At 37.5% G+C, this 21,465-nt stretch overlaps 3 protein-coding genes across 5 annotated transcripts in view; 2 read left to right on the top strand and 1 right to left on the bottom strand.

The window, feature by feature from the left end:
- LOC128025575 (formin-2) overlaps positions 1-17,299 on the top strand; it is a 123,833-nt gene extending 106,534 nt beyond the window's left edge. The window contains exon 19 of the mRNA XM_052612048.1: positions 17,233-17,299. Coding sequence (XP_052468008.1) covers positions 17,233-17,284 — 52 coding nt within the window. The 3' untranslated portion in view covers positions 17,285-17,299. The remainder of the gene's footprint in view (positions 1-17,232) is intronic.
- On the bottom strand, positions 1,726-5,576 carry LOC128025583 (ras-related protein Rab-37). The gene is made up of 9 exons (XM_052612061.1): positions 5,490-5,576; positions 4,453-4,563; positions 4,323-4,364; positions 4,178-4,244; positions 4,043-4,095; positions 3,636-3,701; positions 3,482-3,538; positions 2,895-2,971; positions 1,726-2,828 (listed from the first exon to the last, which is right to left on the bottom strand). The coding sequence occupies exons 1-9, from the start codon at positions 5,541-5,543 to the stop codon at positions 2,723-2,725; spliced, it is 633 nt and encodes a 210-aa protein (XP_052468021.1). The 5' UTR covers positions 5,544-5,576; the 3' UTR covers positions 1,726-2,722.
- Positions 9,340-21,465, top strand: part of lzts2b (leucine zipper, putative tumor suppressor 2b) — a 13,754-nt gene continuing 1,628 nt past the window's right edge. Inside the window, exons 1-5 of one of the 3 annotated variants that reach the window (XM_052612052.1) lie at positions 9,340-9,410; positions 17,446-17,886; positions 18,637-19,170; positions 20,537-20,806; positions 20,888-21,465. The exon at positions 20,888-21,465 is cut by the window's right edge and continues 1,628 nt beyond it. In XM_052612052.1, the coding sequence (XP_052468012.1) occupies positions 17,473-17,886; positions 18,637-19,170; positions 20,537-20,806; positions 20,888-21,465 (1,796 nt within the window). In that variant the 5' untranslated portion in view covers positions 9,340-9,410; positions 17,446-17,472. Of the gene's footprint in view, positions 9,411-9,446; positions 9,588-14,908; positions 15,302-17,445; positions 17,887-18,636; positions 19,171-20,536; positions 20,807-20,887 lie in introns of those variants that run through there. The other 2 variants (XM_052612053.1, XM_052612051.1) reach the window with 2 other exon arrangements.

The following is a 21,465-nucleotide window of genomic DNA, read 5'->3' as shown; positions in this document are numbered from 1 at the left end:
GGCGAGAGAGTTTAATGTTCAGACACAGGAAGCAGTAAAAGTCGGACAGGAAGTGGTGAGGATGACACGTGGCGTCCTTGTCAGTCTGTGAGCACGACACATGCACGTGTGCGTTTTCAATTGTATAAAGAACACGATGAAGACAAGAGGGAAAATCCGAGGGTTCATACATTGCCAAACAAACCAAAAATAATTCCAGAAAAAAAAACACTTACATCAAATCATTTTAAATAATGAATGAATACATACTTATATCCATATATAGGCTATCCTTATACATAAATCAGATAAAAAGTAAATAGACATGGAGAAATCAGATACAAAAATCACTTACTTAAAATACCTGTTCTATAAATAAGTAAAATAAAAAAAATGTTGCCAAAAACCAATTACCTAAATAAATAAGCAAAAAAAAAATAGAAAACAGGTGCAAAAATAAAATACCCATCCTCTTAAAGTATATATAAATACATAAACAAAATTATAAAAATGATAGCATACAGCCTGAGTTTCTTCTATAGATCCTAATATTTCTTTGACAGTGAGACAAAAGCTTCTTTATGCTGAAACGATATTATAACACCGTATGGACCTGGTGCCTATAAGGTCTTCTTTACAATTATTGTCGATTAATACCAAAATATCATTAGCAACATATAAATCAGTGTCACTAACAAAAAACAAAAACCCTTGGTATTATGGTATAATGGTATTTATTTTCTGTATGACCATCATTGTACTTAAATATGACCAGAAACACTCAGTTTAACCATCTGATGAACCATTTCTGTCTGAATGACTGTGTGTGTGTGTGTGTGTTTATGAGTATGTGTGTGTGTGTGTGTGTGTGTGTGTGTATGTGTGAGATCACTGACCTCAGAGGTGAGAGTCAGCAGAAACACACAATACAGCTCGGCCTGCTGCTGTTCCTGCTCTTCACACACATATCCGTTACAGATGTGAGACATGGTGACCCGCCGCCGTGAGGAAACACTATTGTTCACACAAGAGTCTGATGAACAGCATCAGATGAGCGGGAAATCACAGCAGCAGAAGCCCAGAACAATGTCTCTGCTCTTACTGAGACATTCATGACCGACGCTCTATTGTTCTGAAAGCTGGATTGTTTCACAACATTTCAACTCCATTTATGAGGAATTAAGTCATAGGTCTGATAAGCAATTAGACAGGTAGCTAGATCTTCTTATATTGATTCTTCTTATTTATGAAAGATAACTCTATGGTTTATATAGAAACTAATGGGATTAGAGGCAATGAGCTCTGAATTATGACTTTGGCGACACCGCGTGGTGAAAGGATGCGCTGCACTTCCAAAATCAAGCGCTTTCCACTCGAACTACGTATTAAATTAAAATAATTTAACAAATGATTGATTTTTCCATTCAAAAGTTAAGGTAGTGTTAAAAACTGTTATATGTCTATATATATATATATATATATATATATATATAATAGTTTATATATAAATTATTTTAAATATAATTTTGTTTTTTCTTAAAAGTTTCTGTTTGTTTGTTATTATGCAAATTGTGTTGGTCATAATATTGCATTAACGATGACAAAAATTTACAATTATTCGTTTAAATCTCAAAAAACAGCAATTTTACCAGACTGTGTAGACTTTTCATATCCATAGTAAAAGACTAAAAAGTGATAATTCTTAATAAGAATGTTCTTTGATGTGTGAAAGAAGCACAATCAAACTAAGCATATAAAACATTTTAATAACAAAACACACGTCCATGAGAAACAGATAGTTCAGGATTTACACAATGGATCTTTTATAAAGCATTTTACAGTCAAAACACAGGAGAAGTCCTGAGGACAGCTGACACAAAGACATCTGTTCTGATTTCAGCAAAACAGATGCAATACAAATCAGTTTTTGTGATAATAAAGTCTGATATAAACACAAACAGGCATAGATATACATACTCTCTCAATATGCATTTCCTCACTATATTTATAAATTCAATGCAAATAGTCATTCTGATCAGCTTAGCAGATAAATGCATATTTTCTTCATAGAGATTTGCAATATTTTCAAAGCGTCTGTCGGTGCATAATATTCCCAGATCCTGAGATTCAAACGCAGCATACACACACCAACAAAATGCTAATTAAGCACTCTAGTGACATTAATCTATTTAATATATATGACATTTATTGTGTAACATATAACCACTGGGAAAGGTTAGGCTGGTCAACTCCAGCAACTGGTAGATGTCAAAACAACAGCTTTCTGCTGCAAAAAACCTTCCTTCAGAGTCATTTAAAAGTAGCTGTGTTCTGGAACAAATTACAAGCAGCGTATAAAATCACAAATAATTCATTATATCATAGTAGATCTTTCACCAGTGCATGTTTTACCCCTAAATCACCTACTTTTTGAATACCGTCTGCATGCTACTCATGAAGAAATACTTCTTTAGGCTGATGTTATAATAGGAAAGCAGGCATTATTCGGAGCTACTGCATAGATCCTTCTATGCAGGTTCTTTAAAGCAAGTGCAGTGCTTCAAATATCACTAGCACTGATCTATAAAAAGATGAATATAAATCAGTGGGCAAGATGAGGACTTAGATGAGGTTTGTCCAAGAATATTTGTCCCTGAACAAAAACAAAAAAGGTCATCCCTGAACATGAGGTGCACACAGCTCCATCTGCTGGTGGAGACAGGAGTGACTGGTCTTCTAGTTTCTAGCTGAAGCCGCAGCAGCTGGAAGACTCTTTCTCCGGCTCCATCACGTCCTGAAGGTCAAACCTGGGCTCGATGGGCAGCTGGACCGAGCATCTCACCAGCTCTCTGTGCAGGACACAGCATTACATCACAATCTCTTCAGTTTTCTGAAGCATGCTGGGAGAAACTCACTTTGCCACCGTCACAAAGGCCTCGTCCACGTTGAGTCCGGTTTTGGCACTGGTCTCCAGGAAAATGACTCCATACTCCTGCCAAAACCATGTTTTAATATTTGGCTTCCCAAATCAATATTTGACCCACATTTGTTTAATAGTTTAAGCTGTACTATCTTATAATATACATACAGTAATATATAAACACACACCACAACTGATCAAAAGTTTGGAATAATTATGATTTTGTATTTTTATTTTTTAATCTATTGCATTTCTTTGATCAAAAATACAGTAAAAAACAGTGAAATATTATTCTAATGTAAATCATCTGTTTTCTGTGTGAATCTGTGTTAAAGTGTAATGTATTTCTGTGATGCTCCGCTGTATTTTCAGCATCATTTCTTCAGTCTGCAGTGTCACATGATCACATGTCACAAGGATTATAAGAGAGATTTAAGGCTTTGCATGACTTTTTGAGATCATTATTAACAAAACTCCCCATTATTTTCATGACCATGGGAACTAAAGTCGTCATAACCGTCCGTGATCGGATCTGAAACACTGGAATAAAACAGACGTCCATGATGACAGACTGAGACTCACTCTGGCCAGTTTCTCTCCCTCATCTCGTCTGATGGCTCGAGCGCTGGCCATGTCTGACTGTAGAGAACACACACACACACACACACACACACTTACACTGCACGCTTGAGTTATGACTTATGTAACACAAGATCCAAGAGCAAAGTCTTCTCACCTTGTTGCCAAGCAACATGATGACCACATCATCCTGAGCATATTCATGGATCTCAGTAAGCCACGCCTACAACAAAACATCCAGCCAATCAGAAGCCTCCAATATTCTCTCCCTAGAGATCTAATAATCCAGATAAACTTAAGTGGAAATTGTTATGATAATCAGTTAAATGATGTTAGATAAACAACATACTAGCTGTTATAAACACAAACCACGATTTTAGATAAATTAAAGCCAAAAAAAAGCCTATTTTCCTTAATGTTTTACTAGGTTAACTTGATGGATTAAAATAACTTAAGCTTTTAGGGAAATAAAAATTATTCAGATGTATATAAAAAAAGATATATAAATATAAAATATATTAAAAAAAAATAATAATTCCAAATATTAACAAAAAGAGTTCGTACCCGTGTGTTGTCGAAGGAGGATCTGCTGGTGATGTCATAGAGCAGGAGAAGTGCTGTGAGGTCAGCAATAAAACAGCCATCGATTAGAAGTGTGTGTGTGTGTGTGTGTGTGTGTGCGGGGGAATCGTCTCTCACCCTGAGCGTCTCTGTAGTACGCGTGTGTGACGCTCCGAAACCTCTCCTGTCCCGCCGTATCCCAGATCTGAGACAGAAGCTCACACAATGATCTGATTTCTCTCCTGTATCAGCCGATTCAAGAGACAGAATCAGCATCACTCACCTGTAATCTCACCTTCTGCTCATCCACTGCGAGGACTTTATTCTGTCAACAGAGAAGACTTTACAATCTATCAATCCGTCTCTCATCCACCGGTGAACGGCTGATATTACTCGTTAACAGGGTGAATTACCGTGAATCCGATCCCCACCGTCGCAGAAAACGATCCAGGGATAAACTTGCCTTGATCAAACTGAACCAGCAGAGACGTCTTTCCCACTCCACTGTCTCCCACCAGGATGGTCTACGAGGGAAGGGGAACAAATGAGCGGCGTGCATTATTATATGCTCGTTTATAATCAGTGTGTCTCGGTGTGAAGTCACAGATAAGTGCTGGTGCTGATGGAGGTGTGCTGTTGCCATGACAACAGCCCAACCCCTTCCCCCAACAGGAAGAAGTTATCACGCTGTGGGTTTCATCAGTCATCAGGGGAAAAATGCATGGTTTCAACATTCAGTCAGATATTCTAGCTTTACTATGAGTCCACTGTGACTGTCTTTATTTAGAGCAAAGACTTCTCGTTATATAACAGGCACTCGAATACAGAGAATAACAAACCCATCCAGAGACCCAAGGCTAAACACACATGCCTCTAATGTGTGTGTGTGTGTGTGTGTGTGTGTGCTGTACATTAACCACTGCAGCACTAATCTGCGAGCAACCTGACCCTAATGAGAAAGAGATATGTTATTACCACCATCACAAGTCATAACAGACTGTGATAGTTTGCATCAGGTATCACAACGTATTCATCATCATCACATATTATAACATTTTGTAATTATCACATAACACCATAGAATCATACCATAACATGCTATAATCAGCATCATCAGAGATCATATAATCAGCATCATGAGAGATCATATAATCAGCATCATGAGATATCATAACACACTGTAATTATCAGCATCAAGTGATGCTCTGACTCATTCAAGTCTGAATCTCTTGTGTGACAGAGTCTTGGGAAAAAATCTTTGATAATAATCTTCTTTGAAATGAATAATTAATAAACAAACACAGAGACATGAAACAAAATAGCAAAAAAAAAAAAAAAAAAAGCAAGCAGATGACTGAATATTCTGATCTCGTCAGACAGATGAGAGAACTATCAACAGCAGGAGACAAACATTCAGCGTTTGGTTTATTGACTGATCAATAACGATTACCTTGTGTGTTAAATCCTGATTATAAGCGACGCCCGCTGCGCTGATCTGATCCATCACGGAGCGCGCGCTCTCACGGGGCCGCGCTGCGCGTCTCCGCCGATGACGACACAACACAGAGACCCACGTCATACCGGTTCTGCACCTCATTGCATTTTGGACGATACATATTACACTGATCATTGGAAAATCGCGAAATGCAAATCAAAATATAATTTCTGTTGACTGAATCTTTGAAAGAGTCTCTAATGCACTGAAATCTGGCAGCATTATTTTAAATAATATTGTAATAAAGTTGATAAATTGTTCGATAGTTCTTGTGGCATTGAACAATAAAAATAAAAACATAAAAACAAAGCGAACAAGAAAATTAGAGATTTATTATTATTATTATTATTATTATTATTACTGCTACTAATACTAATACTGCATCAACACATAGGTTTTAATGGTGACCACTAGATGGAAGCACATATTAAAATAATAACAAGTGTTACTGATCACCTACTTTCTGCTGACTAGTAAGTAAAAATTCATTTACTAGCTCTGTCCTTTCAAAACCACATGAACAAATAAGAAATGATGCAGAAAACAACAGTCAGTCTTTCCACGCAGTGAAGATGAAAGGACTTGAACTGTCCGGCAAAAAAATAGAAATAGACAAAACTAAAATATAAATCATCATTAAAAGAGTTCATATGACCTTCCAAGTCATCTAAAGTCACATGAACTTTATGTGAAGAACATATGCACACATTGCATTCTCTCTCATGTATTTGACAGAGCCTTTGGGCAGTGCACCCGTACATTACTATAGCTAGAATTGATGATTTCTCTGCATGTTCCAGGACAAGAGCTGCCAGTGTTTCTGCCTGAGGCCAGTAGGACACAATGTTCCACATCAGTCAGATGATCGACAGTTTGCTTTAAACACAGCTTGCTGTTAACCCCAATTGAACCCAGATCTGCATCACAGCAGGACCTTATGACCTGATACAGGAGAGAGAGAGAGAGAGAGATGATGTCCTTCAGAAGCAGGTTAGGATTGGGTTTCTTTACTAGTCTCTTTACTCTTCAAATCGCAGGTTATCAGGAATAAACATTTACACATGCAACTAACATGCATGACCTAAAGACACATCAAAGCCACATCATCATCATCATCATCATCATCATCTCCCTGGACTGGGCCTCAAGCAATCAAGCCTAGAACAGTGTATTTTCTACGATCTGACATTGTTCTCATAGTTTCCGAGCAGAGCAGCTCATGCAGACGTCTGCGGTCAAATCTGGAGGCAATTCTGAGCCTGAACTCGCTGCAATCAGCTGAAACCTGATGTAGATGGAATGTGTGGACGGCAGACGTGGAACCAACGCACAGAAATTGGAACTGCATTGCTGTTTGCATTGCCCACAGGGTATTTGCATGTGACTAAATGGCAGAAAACATTCATTTATGTTAATATTTCTGGATTTGCACAATGGAACATGTGCAAACAAATCAAAGAAACCTCCATGAGCTCCTGTTTGGAGTGTGATGAATGTTTTTTACTGCAATGCAAATCATGCCAGGTGTGTGGATCTAGCACTGTTTCCTCTGTTTCAGCTGCAGGATTTTGTTTCCTGTCTAGATAAATATTAGACGCACAAACCAGCTTCATTCATGAGCTTTAATGTGGGACAAACCCAGGGTGTAAAAGTTTCACCTCAGACACACCTGACTGCCTCCTACTCACCGCACCGTCATACACACACACACAACACACACACACACACACACACACACACACACACACACACACACACGTTTGGACTGTTTTTTGATCAGATATTAACACGGATTTCAAACAGGACAGCTTTTTCAGACGCAAACGGACTTGAAGGAGTGTGACTATTAATGATTTAAACTATATTTACTCATTAAAACCAACCAAGTTGAATACATTTTTTTGTCTTTTATTAAACTTATTGGCTCTATGTCTGTGTTTTCAACTTAAAAGTTTCAGTATATCCTCCAAAAAAGTATTTTTCAAAGATGGAGAGAAGATCATTGGAGTGCACTCTTTAAAACATACAATTTCAGCCTTTCAATCAAATTTAATTCGATGTGTTACATGCCATTTCTATGTAATTACTTATGCAAAATCTGACTTAGCACATAGATACAATCAAATTCCCTTTTGTTTTATATGTTCTAAGAATATATTTTTTCTGAATGTTATCTGGACATTTTGTTTGTTTGTTTATGGAAACTTAAATTATATCCTTTTGCAAACATTATTGAAGTGTTACATTAGAATTTTCTCAAAACAGGTAGCAACTTTGATTACGAACGTTCTAATCATTCTAATAACACAGAGCGAACATTCGAATCATGTTACTTGATACTAATAATGTTTGTTCATAACTTTCAGAGAACCTCGTCATATTTCTTAGAACTTTCTCTGGGTACAAGCATTACAGATCACACACACAACAACATATATGTGTTATACATGTCATAAGAGTATATTCACAGTCTGCTGATAGCTGATAAACACTCGCTGATGTCCGTTGGAGCAGTGGGAGACTGATTGCAGTGGGAACAACAATGAACAATAGCTCTGTTTGCCCACGTCAGGACATTCCTGGACATTCCACAACATTCCATTGTCTGATCTCTCACAGTCTGTTAACCCACCCGCTCTGTTTACCAGCCACAAGACTGAAACTCAAGACATAGATGAAGAAGAACCGGTCTTGCTTCAGTCTCTGCTCTGAGCTCATGCGTCCTCTCTCAGGTCAGCAGCGCTTCAACACACACAGGGGGAAAGCAGATCGTTTGTAAATGTGCGAGACCTTCCTGGCCCAGTTTCTCACAGAGATCTGCTCCAAGAACCAGAGAATCCTGGAGGCTTCTAGAAGACGGCACGCTGCTCTAAAGAGGCCAGGCACGTCTGGAATCTGCCGGCTTGCTGTGCATCAGATTCTCATGAGCTCAACGCTCTGGTTGGACCAGTTTTTCGAGTGTTTGTAGCATTCGAAGAGCTCAGGTCATAAAGAACACAGACACTCATTTCCTGTGCATGAAGGGATGGTCAGATTTCAGATGTGTGAGAACAGGTGGAAGAGAATGTTTAGGGTTTGACTGATGCATTTTATATGATTCAACAGTAATTATATTAATCCATCACAGTTTCGCTCAAGAAACCAGAGGACATTCTGTAAATCCCTCAGGATCAGTGAATGGCTTACATCTAAATATTTTTTCCAGGTTTTCTATAATTGTGGGTAAAAAAATGCCTGGAAAAGTTTTTTAATTTCTATAAGGAATATAAACAACTGAATCTTCCAATGAACCCCATTCCATTCTCTTAAAACAAGTTACTAACTAACTAAATCTAGATAATACAATACAATAAAGCATTTAGAAAATAGGTAGACAAAGAAAAAAAGAACATAAAAAATTTGCATTCTGTACATTCGTGGAAAATAACATTTAATAAATATCAAACAATCAGGAAATAGGACTTGAATACTTTTTAGCTTTCTATGTAGGCTAGTAACGAAGAACATATAGCAAAATGTCTTGTGCTAAAAGACTGGAACCAAACCAAAAAACGACTGAACCGGAGAAATCACAAATCCTACTATTACGAAGGTCTATCTTATGAATATTCATTACGACGCAATGACGTTTTCATAAATATCCTGAGGCGTCCTGTCAATTAACCTCATTAATATTCATTACGCCAACCCTTCAACACAGCCGGACTCGTTCATTGGCAATCTGCGTAGCACCCGCCCACCAGCTTCAGGCGTTTATCCAATCGGTGAACCCCGCTTGACGCGCGTCACGTGATGTAATTAATATTCATGAGTCTGTAGTCAGTATCAGTGGCGAGCGCTCGGACGGTGGATGATGATCATAAAGTCTACAGTATGGTGAGTACAGCCAATTCTTCTGTACGATAATCTAACAGACAGATGAAATACAGATTGGTGTACTTTATGATCATGTTTTATATCGATGAGAGAAGTTATGGACTGTGACAGCGACAATGAAGCGGGTTTTCCCTCAGTTTCTGAAAGCGCCAATGTTGGCTTCGACGAGACAGAAAGGTTATTCTGACTACTTTCACTTATTCTTCACCGTTGGTTTGTTTATCAGTGACTATCTGAAGGTTTAAAGGTCTCTTTATATCAGTTCTGTCACCGACTGTTTACAGTAAACAGCTAAACTTCCTCATTAGTTCAGCATTAACTAATCACTGTTGACATTAACTGTCAGATGAAGTTTCGTTTAACCCCTCGCTGTTCAAATGATCAAAGATATCCCATTATAAAAGCAAGAAACTGTTTAAAGAACGTTATTTGTGTTTTTAAAGGTAGTTTTATATATTTTATCTATACAGACCCCTGTCTATAATTACTGTAAATGACTCTAATGATCTCTTTGCTTAATGTTTTGGTTTAGTCTCGTGTTTAATAGTGAAAATAGCTTCATAATAGCAATGAGTTGAAGTCTTAGCTCATTCAGTGTAAACAGTTGATAAAGAAGCCATATATATATATATTTACAAGCTAAAGTAAAATAGTTGCACAAGTGCAGTTTTCTTTCCCGTGTTTACATTTCCTGTTGAAACAGGAAGTTTATCTTAACTGGTCAAGGTCGGTTGGTTATTGGTCTGGTATTCTTTGTCAAAGCCAAAACAATATTTAATAACCATGTTTAACAGAGGAATTCCTGGTGAAAACTAAAGAAACATCTCCGTCCGTTTGAGAATGACATCTGGAAAGTACTGAAGTTGCTCATATTACTGGACGAAAAAATTAAAAAGGTAGTTTTTAGGTAGTTCTTTTTATCTCACAGTTTAGACATCGTTTATAAGAAGAGCAAGATATAAACTCACAACCCTGCTTCGTTACAGAAACAAACAAAAAACAGTTGTGAGACATAAACTGAGAATTCTGAGAGAAAAAGTCAAAAGAGTGAGAAATGAAGTCATAATTACCTTTATTATTCTGCTTATTATTATTAATAATACATTCTAAAGCGTCAAACAGTCCTGAACAACAGGAAGTGCTGTAGGAAGATGTTCAGTGTTCAAATAAAGGTGTGAGCGTTAGTTTATACAAGTTCAGAGCTCATGCGTGTGATTGTGTGAGGAACACACTGCCAAATAATACACGCACACTCCATGATAAACGTTGTCATGTGACTCCATTGCAGGTGAATGGATTATTTTGGAAATAACAGGTGATCTAGCATTGATGTCACACAAATGCACGTGAGTTTAAACCTGACAGGAGTTCAGTCAGACATTTACTGACCCAGTGACCTCGAATCAGCGGTGTTTCTGGGACGAATCACTGAATGAGGTTTGATCCTTAATGAAGTCTGTTTGATTAGACGAAGATGTTTCATTTCATCCTGTTAAATACAGTTGCTTTCTTGGATTTTGGGGTTTACGACCGCATTATTGCATGCTGTTTTTTGGAACCGATGACAAAGAAAGTTTGGGAATGCCTGGTTTAGTAAATAATGTCATATTTTCAGCTATGGACGTCATAATGGAGATTTACTTTGTCATTTCGGCTCTTAACAGTGCTGTTGAGTCTTTTATCTGTGATGTCAAATCTGGATTCTGGCTCTACCTGTTCGCAGGTGTTTGAACAGATCAGCTTCCCTGAGCGCTTCCTTACTGCTCCGGTGTCTACAGCCTCACTGATGATGAAAGGGGTGTTGTTTAGGCTTACAGATGTTAGTTCAATATTTGTAAAAGTCTCTATATGATGGCCATGAAGCAGAAGAGCTCTGGTTTCAGGCGTTTCCAGTGCTGATGGTGTGGGTGAAGCTCATGATGGTCAAACCCACATCCGCTGCTCCTCCAGTCAGTCTATAAACAAACTCTCTCTCTCTCTCTCTCTCTCTCACACACACACGCTCTGAGTGAAGGATGATGACATCATTTCCTGTGCAGCCACTTGTTGTTGATGTTGTTGTCGTCGCTCCTTTGGGAGCATCTCAGTGATTCTCAGGGAAGAATATGAGTGTGTGAGAGAGTGAGTGTGTTTTTTATCTTAATTTCTAGTAAATCTTTCATTAGTTTTTGTCATTTGTATTTTTTTTTTAATATTTAAAAATGTTATTCATTTTTATTTATGTTTTTGTTAAAAAAAAGCTAAAAAACTTAATTTACATGAAGTTAAACTAAATAAAATTGAGAAATAAAATATGTTTTTTTTCCCCAATATATTTATTTATTTTTATTTCAGGTAACAACTTTTTACAATTTAGTTTTAGTCAACGATAACCGTTACTTTAGAGTTAGCTAGTGTATTCCATATCATTACAGTAAATTAGTAAATTACATTAGTTATATTTAAATCTAAAATGTATTTCTTATGGAAGAATCTGAGTGTATGAGAGAAAGAGAAAGAAAAATAAACAGTATTTTCAGTGAGAAAATGGCAGTAAAAAATCTTAATTTTAAAATATTTAAATTTTAGATACTATTATAGTTTTTATTAATATTTCAAATTAGTATTTTCTTTCATCTTAATTGTAGTCATTTGTATTTATGTTTAGGTTAGTTTTTTTTTTTTTTTTCAGTTTTAGTAAAAAAAAAAGCTAAAAGCCTTAATTTACATAAAGTTAAACTAAATCAAAATGAGACATAAAATAAGTATCTTTTTGTAAATATATTTTATTTATATTTCAGGTAACAACTTTTTACAATTTAGTTTTAGCTCTTCAGTATACTTTAGTGTTTTCCATTTAATTACAGTAATTATTAAATTAGGTGAAATGTATTTAAATCTAAAAATAATATTTTCACAATGCAAAAGATCCTAAAACAGGCTTTATTTTCAGATGCATTCTTAAAAGGCTTTGTGAGACTCACGTCTTTGCTGCTTTTATCGAGTTTGTTTTGCAATCTATTAATATAATTGTATTATATCTGAAATGCACATGAATCAGGTGTGGCTTCCCGTAACCCTTGGTTCTCTGAAAACGCTATTAATGCGTGCTCTATTTATAGAGCCGTCATCGGAGCAGACGAAGCCTTTTGTGTGTGTTAAAGGTCTCAGTTGTGAGTGATTTTCATCAGATATCAGTCGAGACAAAAGCAGACGTTCAGTCGTTTATATAAAGACTGAGAGAGATGCAGTAGTTCAGCTGAACGTGGAGATTGTGTGATTGTTTCCTCGCTTCGGTGTTTGATCTGTGGATGTTCATGATCTTCACAGAGAGTGACCTGAGACTTAACCTCTAAAAAGGATGAAAAAGCACAATAAAAGCGCCATCAAAGTGTCTATCTGAATTGTCATACAATGCTTTGTCTCAAATCATGCAGGAACTGAGTGGATCTTTTCACGTCTTACTCTCTCTGAATTCTCTGAATCTTCATGGGTTAATCGTCAGGGATTTCTGTTTTTCATTGGTCATCTAAAGTAGGTCTGTTGTAGGCAGGGTTCCCAGTGAGAGCTTGGCACCGCCGGGCACCCGAAGTGACCCACAGCTGTCCGGATCTCTGTCCTCGTGTCCCAGCACAGAAACACAAGCACACAAACTGGGCCGCAATGATCGCAGAAGAGTCAGAGGATTCAGAGCAGTGCTGCAAATACAGATTCAGATAAAGGATTCGTTCTCCACAATGACTAAACTCCAACTCAACAACAGGACAAGTGCTGAGTTAGAACTTCAAGCACTGATCAAAGGAATTAATAAAGATAAATGCAATAGAAAATGCTATTTCTGTTGCCGTTAATGCGTTTGGCACTTACATGGCATTTAAGCTATACATTTGTTTTTATTAATTTCATGCATTTTTGCCCTTTATGCAATTTAAATGCATTACTTATATTCATCTACTTGGCAGATGCTTTTATCCAAAGTTACTTGTATTGCATTCAAGCCATACATTGGATCAGGTCATGCATTCACTCCCTGGGAATCGCACCCATGACCTTGGCATTGCAAGCACCATGTTAAATTTTAACGAAACCCCAAGTAACACATTACATTAAACATGAAATTTAGAAGTACTTGTTGTAAATCATACAAGACATCAGCCCTTGACCCAGAATCTCTTGTGCTTGTATCAGAATATATTTTTAATGGCCTCATTCTGAGAAATCTGATCATAAATATGTTTGCTGATCAAACGCAGGAGCAGATCCCAGCATCACACATCGTCTCTTATATAACAGCAGCCCTGCAGGATTTAGTGACCCGAGGACTGATAACAACAACATTATCAACTCAAGTTTAAAGGAATAGTTCACCCAAAAAAACAATCAATATATTTTGTCCCTAATATAGATGATAAACATTATGAATGGGTGACAAGATTGTAAATTCAAAGCTTGTGTTAATAAAACATCATATTATGTGCAGATGCAAGACGTCCTGATAGAAAGTGTGTGTGCGGGTCAATGTTGTCTGAAGGTGTGTGTTTTGGAGCTGATCCTGATTATATGTTCTCGTCTCGTGTCGTTCTGTTCTCTTCACTGGATCTTGGATCTTGTTGCTTTGCTCTTCCTGTAGAACAAATTTTACTGTGTCCAGTGTGACCCATTTACAGGACCTGAGAGAGACACACGGCACGCTGTAGCCTACTTACACTAGCCTATATATATCAGCACAGCACGCTCATTCAAAAGTTAGCTCTGGAGGTGTGTGTGAAGAGAGATGATGATGTATTTAATCAGTGTTTGCATTCATCACTGTCATTATGAGTGTTTATTTCTTCAAGCTTCACTGTTAGTATTGCTCAAAGCAAATGCAATGCACTGAAGTCAAATCATTGTTCTGGGTTCGTCAGATGACATTCAGTGTGTTGTGTTCTTATAGTAGATGTCTGCCATGAACTCATCTGCTCTCAGCGATCTCTGATTTTCTACGTTGAGCTATTTGTGATGCTCGTATGTCCCTGAGGTCTGATCACACAGATCTGTGGCCCAGAATACTTTACAAGAAGTAAAATTAGTAGCAGCTCATCTAAAAACTGAAGATGATGAGGGTCGCGTTTACACCTTCTATTAACATCCGTCTCAGCTGATCCCATCGCAAGGGAACAGCGTTAAATAAAAAAGATAACGGGGAACCTTCTCAGAATGTTATAGACGTTAATGGTACGTTTGTTCAGAGATTTAAAAAAAAAAATGGATTGTTTTTTTTTCCATGAAACATTTTAAATGTTCCAACATTTGAAACCACTTTGGAAACTTTTGGAATTCAAAAGTTGCAACTTTTGAAACATTTAAAAGTAACATTCTCATAAATGAAAAAATGATACAATGGAATGTTCCCTTAAACAAGAAAATAATGTTTTAAAAAATCCAGGTGGAAAAAGCAATTAAAAAAAGAAGTACCTCTATATCTTTTTACTTATTTTAAAGCTTGGTTTTATCTTGTTTTCATTTATTTTAAGTCATCTCGAGGCCCTCTAGTGGACGTCGGACGCCTGGTTGAGAATCACTGAATCATTAGAGTGTGTGTGTGTGAGTGTGTGTTTAATAGTTCTGTACGGTCTAGAGTTGTTGGTATTGTTTTGATTGTGGAACATTCCTGTAACATGCCATCATTACTGATGAAATAGAGAAAAGGGAAGAAACAGGAGGCTGGAGAGCGCTAGGAGGGGTTCGAGAACAAACGCTGTTCTCTCTAGGATGGAGACTGAGCTACATTTAACACACACACACACACACACACGCACGAGACACAGTGAGAATGTAGTACTTCAGCCAGTGAAAGTGAAGCGACTGACGGACACAGATGCATCGTATCACTGACACAGAACCAAACGACATGCAGGATTTAACATCAGGTATGTGACTAACAGAACCGTGTGTGTGTGTGTGTGTGTGTGTGTGTAACTGTGTCATTGTTTGACAGGCAGCAGGAGACCACGAGTTCAATCTTAAAACCCTGTTATGCCTAAAGACACTTGCATTGCTCAGACTAAATGAAATATTATCTCATCTCAAATGACATCTATTAACAGCTGCATAAAGGACAAAATGTTTATGGAATGTTCTTGTAACTTTATTAATATTTGATATATTTTCTTATCATGCTCCTTGAACAAATTTCTCTGGATGTCTTGATGTTATCTGCAGTTGTTGAACGTTCTCATAATGTTGAGAAAATGTTCTTAGAACAACATTCTCAAAATGTCCTCATGTTTTTTGTAACCTTTTAAGTTATATTTTGGATGAAAAAGATAGTAGCATGTTGTAAAACTGTTTTTTTGTAACGTTTAAGCAACATTATAATCATGATAAGAAAACTGGTTTTAAACAACGGTTGTATTTCCTAAATTTGTTCCCCGAGGCATCACGATCTCTGTTTTTGGAAGCAGACATACAAATCTTGGCAAATCTGAGCAGTTTGAGATACTGAGAAGAGACATTACATTACTGTATTTTTTTTAATCTTGAGATACATCTGAGAAACATTAGATAACATTCACAACTCATTTGACTTCCGTACAAATGAATCTGAAAATTCCAACAACAACTGGAATTAAGGAAGTAATTGAGTCTGTTTTCATGTCATGTGACTTTAAGCAAAATCCTCACATTGTTCTGTGTTTAATCTCATTGTTGTCTTCAACAAAATATCAGATTAGTCAGAGGGAAGTAGGAGGCAGCTCGAGTCACGCTGCTTTTGGAGTGTTTTCTGCGTCTCAGAACAATGAACAGGACAGCGACGTGATGTTTAGCTGAAAAAACAACGGCATGTTGATGCATTTGTTCAAAGCAGCACAGTTGGCTTTCTGTAAATACAGATCTGACGACTCAAACAACCAAGTGAGGGATTTTGGCTGCAGTCAGATTTTCATTACATTTGTATTCATTATGCAAACTGACTTGAGGAACAAGCAGTCCATCATAGTACACGATGGCAAGAGGAAACTAGATCAAGTACACAAACTAGAGCAGAAGAGGAAGATGTAGATTCATTTTTCACATTTAAAGAGGAGTAATTGTAGCATGTGTATTTGTTTATGACTGTAGCTAGTTTAGTTCTTCTGTCTTCAGCTGTTTTCTGAAGGTTATGATGGTCATATGGAGATTTAATCTCATTCCACCGCTCAGGAACAGAGACGGTGAAGGGTCTGGAAAGCAACTTTGTACAGTGTTGTGTGTAATTTCTGAAAGCCTTCAATTTAATGCTGGGAGTTCAGCGGTAAGTGATTCGTTACTTAATGATTCAGTGTTTTTGAACGAATCAAGTGAGTCAATGATTCAGTGAGTCATTCATAAAGAATATGTAAGTAAGAGCCGATAAAACACTGATGGGAATATTGTTTCAGAGTAAATTACATTTACACCACCAAAAAACGCCGCAACTTTTCTTTCTTGACAAGCAACTTTTTTAACTGGACGAGTGAAAGATTTATAAACAAAATGTTTGAACTTTTATTAAAATAGCAACTTGCTCCACTTCTGAAATGACTTTGTTTTGCTGCTTATGTCTTTTAGGCAGGGCACGCTGTTGTGTTAAAGGTTAAGTGTCTAATTTCTGCTTCACCAAAATGATTTATAATTAGTTTGAACAGCCCAACATGACATCACCCTGTAGCAGATCTATACAGGTGGAGCTGGGGATGGTGAGGGGCTCACATGTTTATTCACATGTGAATAATGAACCTATCGGACTGCGCCATCTAAAGTTTCATGACAGAACTTTCTATTAATTATGCAGCTCTGAAATACAATGCAAAAGGGCTGCGAGTTTCTTACACAATCTGATTAAAGCAAAGCAAACACACAGATGTTATAAACGGTTATTTAATCGGCTTTAGTGAATGTATTGTTTGAAACTGTTGAAGCAGATCAAATTGGGATGCATTTTTCTAATCTAGATTAATCCCATATGCTGCTGAACACTTGTGTGTTAAACTACACAGATCCTACACAGACATTCATGGTTTGTCCAGTTAACCTGTGTTTTCTCTCGGTGCAGGTGTTCTGATCTGGTGTGTCATCGGTCATGGCGCTGGTCCAGTCTCTCCCTGTGTCCATTGACCATCCGGGACCAGGCCTGGACCCGCGTCTCCATCCCGCCTCACCTCCCATGATGGGAGCGATGGGTGCCGTCAGCAGCATGATGCAGAGTCACGTCTCTTATCCTGACCACGCTAACATTGAGGTCAGCACCAGATTCCGCAAGGGCACGCCGGGCTCCGGACGCCTGCTGTCCGAAACCTCACAGGACGCTCAGAGGGGAAGTCGGACTCCGTCCAGCAAGAGGAGGAACATCGCTAGCAGAACCAAGGGCTTCGGTACTCGTTCATATTCGCATGAGGACTTGATAAGAGACTGGGACGATAATCATTTGGATGTGGGTTCGACTGGTTTGGACGCACCTCCGAAACTGGTTCCAGTGTCTGGACAATTAGAAAGAGTGAGTGTTATGGTTTAATAAAATAATTCAGTTATCCTTCCCTCCTGTCACTCCCTGTGTTATAATAAGGCCAATAGCTTAAAGAAAAAAAAGTGAATAAAACAACATTTTATATATATAGATATGATATATAATCACTCACACACAAACACACACACATTTATGTATATATGTATGTATATATAAATTCTAATATTGTACAGAATCTATATATATATATATATATATATATATTTATTAAGTTAAATTAAGTATTTTTATACATTTAAATATTTTAAGTGGAATTTTTTGGAATTTTTTTTTTCTTTTTTTTGGTATATATTTATATTTTAAGTAAATATATAAATATATATATTATAAATTTTATTACATTAATTGTTTTATTTTTTATGTATTAAATTTTTATTAATTTTATTAATTAAATTATATTGTATTTACATTATTAAATAAGATCTAGATTATGAGAAAGGTCTTCAGCACAACAAACTTGCTAACACTATTAAATGTAATGTTTACCTATAATATCACTTTTATTTATTCTATATTGTGCTGGTTACGCAATTTTTAATGCTTTATTATTTTAATTTCCTTCAAACATTTTATGACTGTTTTTTAATTACTTTTATGGAAAGCATTTTGTATTAAATACCACTGTGAATGATATGTGCTGTATGAAACTGGCCCATTTAACATTCCAAACAAAAAGTTTTGATCAAGATCCTGATGATTTCTGATGTTTGTTTCTCTCAGAACGTTCAGCAGGCCATAATCAGACCCACTGCCTTCAAACCCGTGCTCCCTAGGAGCCGTAACGGCGTGCAGTATCTGTCCCCGCGGCTCGGAGCCGGTCTGTCGGGAAGCCAAGGAAACCTCAGCATGAGTTCTCCAGAGGATGAAGATGTTGGGCCGGCGACCATGGAACGGCGCAGTTCTTACAGCGGCGCTCGCAACGCTTTGACCAGCCAGTCCTTTACCATGACGGACACGGCTCGCAACTCTTTAACCAATCTGCCGGCGTATAACAGCCCCGTGTACAACCCCAGCCACAGCGAGGCGAGCAAACATCACGGAAACTCCAACTCGGACAGCGGCCGCTCCTCGTCCAGCAAGAGCACGGGCTCCCTGAGCGGCCGCGGGCCCCTGCTGACCGAACCGCTGTCCCCGGCACCCATCCAGACCTACGAGGCCATCGTCAGAGATCTGGAGGACAAGCTGAGGGAGCGAGACCTGGAGCTGCAGCAGCTCCGAGAAAACCTGGACGACAACGAAGTAGCCATCTGTCAGGTGTGTGAGAGACGGATTTCATCTCCAACAACACTAAACCAGAAGCAGCCTGTATTCGGAGGATTTATCAAGATGAGAATTAGCTTTACCTTGAGAACTTGAGAACTTAGAGTTGAGCCAGACTACTGTGGAAAAATACCAAATATTAAACTGATATGAACAGGTCAACAGTCAATTCCAGAAGTAAACATTTCTGTAGAAAAAAGTTTTTAATAATAATAATAATTATAATAATAATGATAGACATTTAAATGGACATGAAAATGTGTCAAAATCTGGTATAATGCATTAAATAGAAACATTTATGTAAAAAATTTTACACTGTCCCTTTTCAAATAAATTAAAAGGGAGAAAAATTTTATACTTATAAAAAAATTATATACTGTATATACACACACAATATATGTAAACTTATTTGATATTTTAATACTTTATTGTAATAAAAAAAAAAAAAAAAAAAAAAAAAATTATATATATATATATATATATATATATATATAATTGTTTTTTTTTTTTTTTTGTATATATATATATATACACACACACATAAATTATGTTTTTTATAATTTTTATAAATTATAAAAAAAAATGACATTTAAAAAAATTATATATATATATATATATATATATATATATATATATATATATATATAATTTTTTTAAATGTCATTTTTTTTTATAATTTATAAAAATTATAAAAAACATAATTTATGTGTGTGTGTATATATATATATATATATATATATATATATATATATATATATATATACATATACATCATATTTATATACATATACATACATACACGCACAATATGTAAACAATTTATAATTTAATACTATTGTTTTTTAATCTATAACAATTATTTAATATATTAAAATAAAGAATTACATTTAAAAATATATGTATTTTTTTACATATAATTTATTGTAATTTTTGTAAATGCTAAAAAAAAAAATTGTACCATTGTTTGTCATTCAAGTCCTTTTCTATTGCTTCACTGAGGGGAAAAAATAAATATATACTTTATATCTGTTCAAACAACCCAAATTCACAATTTCAAATACTGTCTTAAATTGTGATTAATCCTTGGTTTGGTTCAGGGCTCAGATTAATTTTCAAATATCTATAAATAAAACGATGAGGAAATTACATTTAGTACAAAAACAACACACTACAATTCTAACGATAACAGAGAAACAATATCATTGGAATCACGAAGGATAAAAACATTAACAGCCAATCAGAATCCATCCTGCTTTCGTGGTTGGTGCAGATGCTAATATAGGTTTAGTTTTTGGTGTTAAGCACACAAACTCCAGTCACAGATTCTAAAGGTTGTGTGTGTGTGTGTGTGTGTGTGCAGGTGTACGAGGAGCGTCAGAAGCGCACAGAGCTGGAGATGGAGGAGTTCAGACAGACGTGTGCAGCGAAGATGCAGAAGGCGTCTCATAAAGCGCAGCGCGAGCATCAGCTCCTGCAGCTCCAGGTGTTTCAGCTTCAGCAGGAGAAGAAGAAGCAGCAGGACGACATGACACAGCTCCTGCAGGAGCACCAGAGACTCGAGGAGCGATGCACATCCTACGAACGAGAACACACACAGCTGGGGCCCAGACTGGAGGAGACCAAGTGGGAGGTGAGGAGTCACAGACACTTCTGTTTTGTTTAGCAAAAACTCAGAACTCAATGACCTCTGACCTCCTTGTGTCTCTCTCAGGTGTGTCAGAAGTCTGGAGAGATCTCCCTGCTGAAGCAGCAGATGAAGGACCTGCAGGCCGATCTGGCGCAGCGTCTCGGTGAACTGGTGACGCTGCGTGGACAGCTGCGAGAGGTTCGAGCCGAGCTTCAGACGTGTCAGAGTCAGCTGCAGGAGGCGCACACAGCCTCACACACACGGACGCTGGAGCTCGAGGTCTGCGAGAACGAACTGCAGCGCCGCAAGAGCGAGAACCAGCTGCTCCGGGACAAAATAAGCCGTCTGGAAGAGGAGTCGTCTCACCTGCGCACAGACGACAGCGAGGAGCTGAAGGCACACAAGCAGCAGATCGACCGGCTGAAGGCGGAGCTCGCTTACGAAACCCAGCGCTCGTCCAATCAGGCGTCAGCGTTCGAGAGCGAGAGAAAGAGCTGGGAGGAGGAGAAGGATAAAGTGATCCGCTATCAGTCTCAGCTGCAGCAGAACTACGTGCAGATGTACAAGAGGAACCGAGATCTGGAGCGATCGCTCCGTCAGCTCAGCCTCGAGCTGGAGAACCGGGAACAGGACGATGACAGCAGCGGGAACGAAGTCACGTT

The sequence above is a fragment of the Carassius gibelio genome, chromosome A12 (genome assembly GCF_023724105.1).
Source record: "Carassius gibelio isolate Cgi1373 ecotype wild population from Czech Republic chromosome A12, carGib1.2-hapl.c, whole genome shotgun sequence".
NCBI classification, from domain to species: Eukaryota; Metazoa; Chordata; class Actinopteri; order Cypriniformes; family Cyprinidae; genus Carassius; species Carassius gibelio.
Note: the sequence above shows the minus strand (reverse complement) of the source record. Positions and strands in the feature narration are given on the sequence as shown.

What these genes read in the sequence shown, in the direction of transcription:
- LOC128025583 (XM_052612061.1), bottom strand. Translation starts at nt 5,543, where the DNA reads ATGGATCAGATCAGCGCAGCGGGCGTCGCTTATAATCAGGATTTAACA. An exon ending in AGCAGAAGGTGAGATTACAG is followed by an intron (nt 4,245 to 4,322) that starts GTGAGTGATGCT and finishes CTTCTGTCTCAG; the next exon opens with ATCTGGGATACGGCGGGACA. An exon ending in TCATGTTGCTTGGCAACAAG is followed by an intron (nt 3,539 to 3,635) that starts GTGAGAAGACTT and finishes TGTTCTCTACAG; the next exon opens with TCAGACATGGCCAGCGCTCG.